This window comes from Nanorana parkeri, unplaced genomic scaffold (genome assembly GCF_000935625.1).
Source record: "Nanorana parkeri isolate BGI_ZX_2015 unplaced genomic scaffold, ASM93562v1 scaffold81, whole genome shotgun sequence".
Lineage (NCBI taxonomy): Eukaryota > Metazoa > Chordata > Amphibia > Anura > Dicroglossidae > Nanorana > Nanorana parkeri.
Window position 1 is genome coordinate 1,309,590 of NW_017306349.1, and position 3,154 is coordinate 1,312,743.

The following is a 3,154-nucleotide window of genomic DNA, read 5'->3' on the forward strand; positions in this document are numbered from 1 at the left end:
CATAATCGATGATTGAAAAAGTTGTCAACTTTTTCAATCATCGATTAATCGGCTTCCGATTGGTTGGCCCTGTTCACGGCTCCACACCTCACGCTCGCTGCTGCCAGACCCGCCCCGCATCTCCTCCCTGCCTCACGCTCACCGCCCGCACCCAATCAACGATCGGCACAGGGACTGTATGTATAATGTATTGCTGGGATTTGTTGTATTCCTATATAACCGATTAATCGAACGTAATAATCGGCTAACTAATCGATTTTGAAAATAATCGTTAGCTGCAGCTCTAGTCTTAATGTCTGTTGCGTTCAGTCCATGTACTGCGAGCCATAAAGGCGTTCTGTGAGGTACCTTACACATTGAATAAATGAAAACTGACCTTCAACTCAATATTTTGTGGTTGAGAAGAAACAACAGCATGAGTGTCGGTCATCACTTAGGGCTTTATTAAAGTTCTAGCGGATGCCGTTTGCATGGTACTGGTGCCCCTAGATGGCGCTGGTGAGTATAGGAACTTTTATAAATGAAGCCTTCAAAGAAAAAACGGTCAATCAAACCCGAGACCAAGGCATGTCCATTGCTGGCACCTCATGCTTTTAGCGTTTCGCCTGTCGTGGACAAAGTAATATGGAGAGAGCCTATGATCTCACAAAGTTTCACTTGGGTTTAGTGCAGATGTTGCCTTTACCTGAACTCCGAGATGACCAAATATTGTCCTCATACCAGAGTCAAGTGAATTCTTGAATGTATTGTGTATTTCTTCCAGATCTGTGCAGAAACTTGGAGCTTCCTGTAATAAAGACCGGCCACTGCTGCTCTCTCTCCTTGTGCAGGGTGACTGGTCTTGTCTCCGCCCCCTCCTGTAATAAAGACCGGCCACTGCTGCTCTCTCTCCTTGTGCAGGGTGACTGGTCTTGTCTCCGCCCCCTCCTGTAATAAAGACCGCCCACTGCTGCTCTCTCTCCTCCTGCAGGGTGACTGGTCTTGTCTCCGCCCCGTAATAAAGACCGCCCACTGCTGCTCTCTCTCCTCCTGCAGGGTGACTGGCCTTGTCTCCGCCCCGTAATAAAGACCGCCCACTGCTGCTCTCTCTCCTTGTGCAGGGTGACTGGTCTTGTCTCCGCCCCCTCCTGTAATAAAGACCGCTCACTGCTGCTCTCTCTCCTTGTGCAGGGTGACTGGTCTTGTCTCCGCCCCCTTCTGTAATAAAGACCGCTCACTGCTGCTCTCTCTCCTTGTGCAGGGTGACTGGTCTTGTCTCCGCCCCCCTCCTGTAATAAAGACCGCCCACTGCTGCTCTCTCTCCTCCTGCAGGGTGACTGGTCTGAACCCCTGAACAGTAAATGGTATTTTAGTAGTATGAAGACTTCGCTCTGCAGCGGTCCGGGGCGGGCATCATTAGGCCGGTCAGATGCAGCGCGTGTTGCGTGTTTATAGCAGAGAACATACACAACATGACGGGTAACATACACACTTCGGATGGTTATTTATTGCAGATTCAATTTTCTCGGTATGTGTAAACATCTCGGAGACGGAGAATGTGCAGCTGGTGCGGCGTGCCGAGCGATATAACCAGAGGACGCCGATCACTCCCCGTACATCATTATACAGGATTTATATAGTGCCGACCGTCACGCCACCACTGCACCCCATCGCAAACCTTGCCCCCCCCCCCTGCAGACCGCGCCACCACTGCACCCCATCGCACGATTGTGCCACCACTGCACCCATCGCTTATCGTGCCACCACTGCACCCCATTGCATATCCTGCCACCACTGCACCCCATTGCATATCCTGCCACCACTGCACCCTATTGCAGACTGCACCACCACTGCACCCCGTTAAACCTGATGCTATATCCAACTGTATCCAGAACTCGGTGCGATACCAGAAACAGCCAACTGTGCGCCCCAATACACCGACACCCCTCTATACTCGGGCCACGTGATCACCTTATTCTTCCCTCCCCCTCGATCATCTCCCAGCGCACCGAACACGTGATCCGATCCCTGTGCAACTGCTGGGAGGGGGGAGCAGAACAGGCATAGATCACATGACATGGACGCTTGACGCGTTTCCTTCTTGCAGATACTTCCTCCTCCTGATGACAGCTGACAATGTCCGGCTTCAGTCCGGAGCTCATCGACTATCTGGAGGGCAAAATCTCCTTCGAGGAATTCGAGAAACGCAGAGAAGAACGACATGCCAATGAGAAGCAGGTATCATCGCATGCTGCTCCTGGGGGCCCAACCTGGGACCTAAGGGCCACATGCAGTCCTTTGGTGCTCATGCTTTGCCTCCCAGGTTCCATCTATTGTATCATGTCTGCAGTCTCTGACCATCTCCTGTATCATGTCTGCAGTCTCTGACCATCTCCTGTATCATGTCTGCAGTCTCTGACCATCTTCTGTATCATGTCTGCAGTCTCTGACCATCTCCTGCACCATGTCTGCAGTCTCTGACCATCTCCTGTACCATGTCTGCAGTCTCTGACCATCTCCTGCACCATTTCTGCAGTCTCTGACCATCTCCTGTATCATGTCTGCAGTCTCTGACCATCTTCTGTATCATGTCTGCAGTCTCTGACCATCTCCTGTATCATGTCTGCAGTCTCTGACCATCTCCTGTATATGTCTGCAGTCTCTGACCATCTCCTGTATCATGTCTGCAGTCTCTGACCATCTCCTGTATCATGTCTGCAGTCTCTGACCATCTCCTGTATCATGTCTGCTGTCTCTGACCATCTCCTGTACCATGTCTGCAGCCTCTGACCATCTCCTGTATCATGTCTGCAGTCTCTGACCATCTCCTGTATCATGTCTGCTGTCTCTGACCATCTCCTGTACCATGTCTGCAGCCTCTGACCATCTCCTGTATCATGTCTGCAGTCTCTGACCATCTCCTGTATCATGTCTGCAGTCTCTGACCATCTCCTGTATCATGTCTGCAGTCTCTGACCATCTCCTGTATCATGTCGGGTATATGATATAATTAATTCTGTTTCTTGTTCGGGGTTTAGGGGGAGGCGGGAGACGCGGGGAGAGCGGAATGTGACGCTGGTGATCCTGACGCGCCGTCCACGTCTGAGCAGCTGCAGTCAGAGAGTGCTCGGTGCACGGAGGATGCCGGTACTGGAATTCATCCCAATGTGATAGG

The 3,154-nt window shown here is 51.5% G+C and overlaps 1 protein-coding gene across 1 annotated transcript in view; it reads left to right on the forward strand.

Annotated features, from left to right (window-relative positions):
* Positions 1-2,079: 2,079 nt before the first annotated feature.
* The window catches only part of GTF3C3 (general transcription factor IIIC subunit 3), a 39,374-nt gene continuing 38,299 nt past the window's right edge, over positions 2,080-3,154 (forward strand). Inside the window, exon 1 of the mRNA XM_018576970.1 lies at positions 2,080-2,217. Within this exon, the coding sequence (XP_018432472.1) occupies positions 2,116-2,217 (102 nt within the window). The 5' untranslated portion in view covers positions 2,080-2,115. The remainder of the gene's footprint in view (positions 2,218-3,154) is intronic.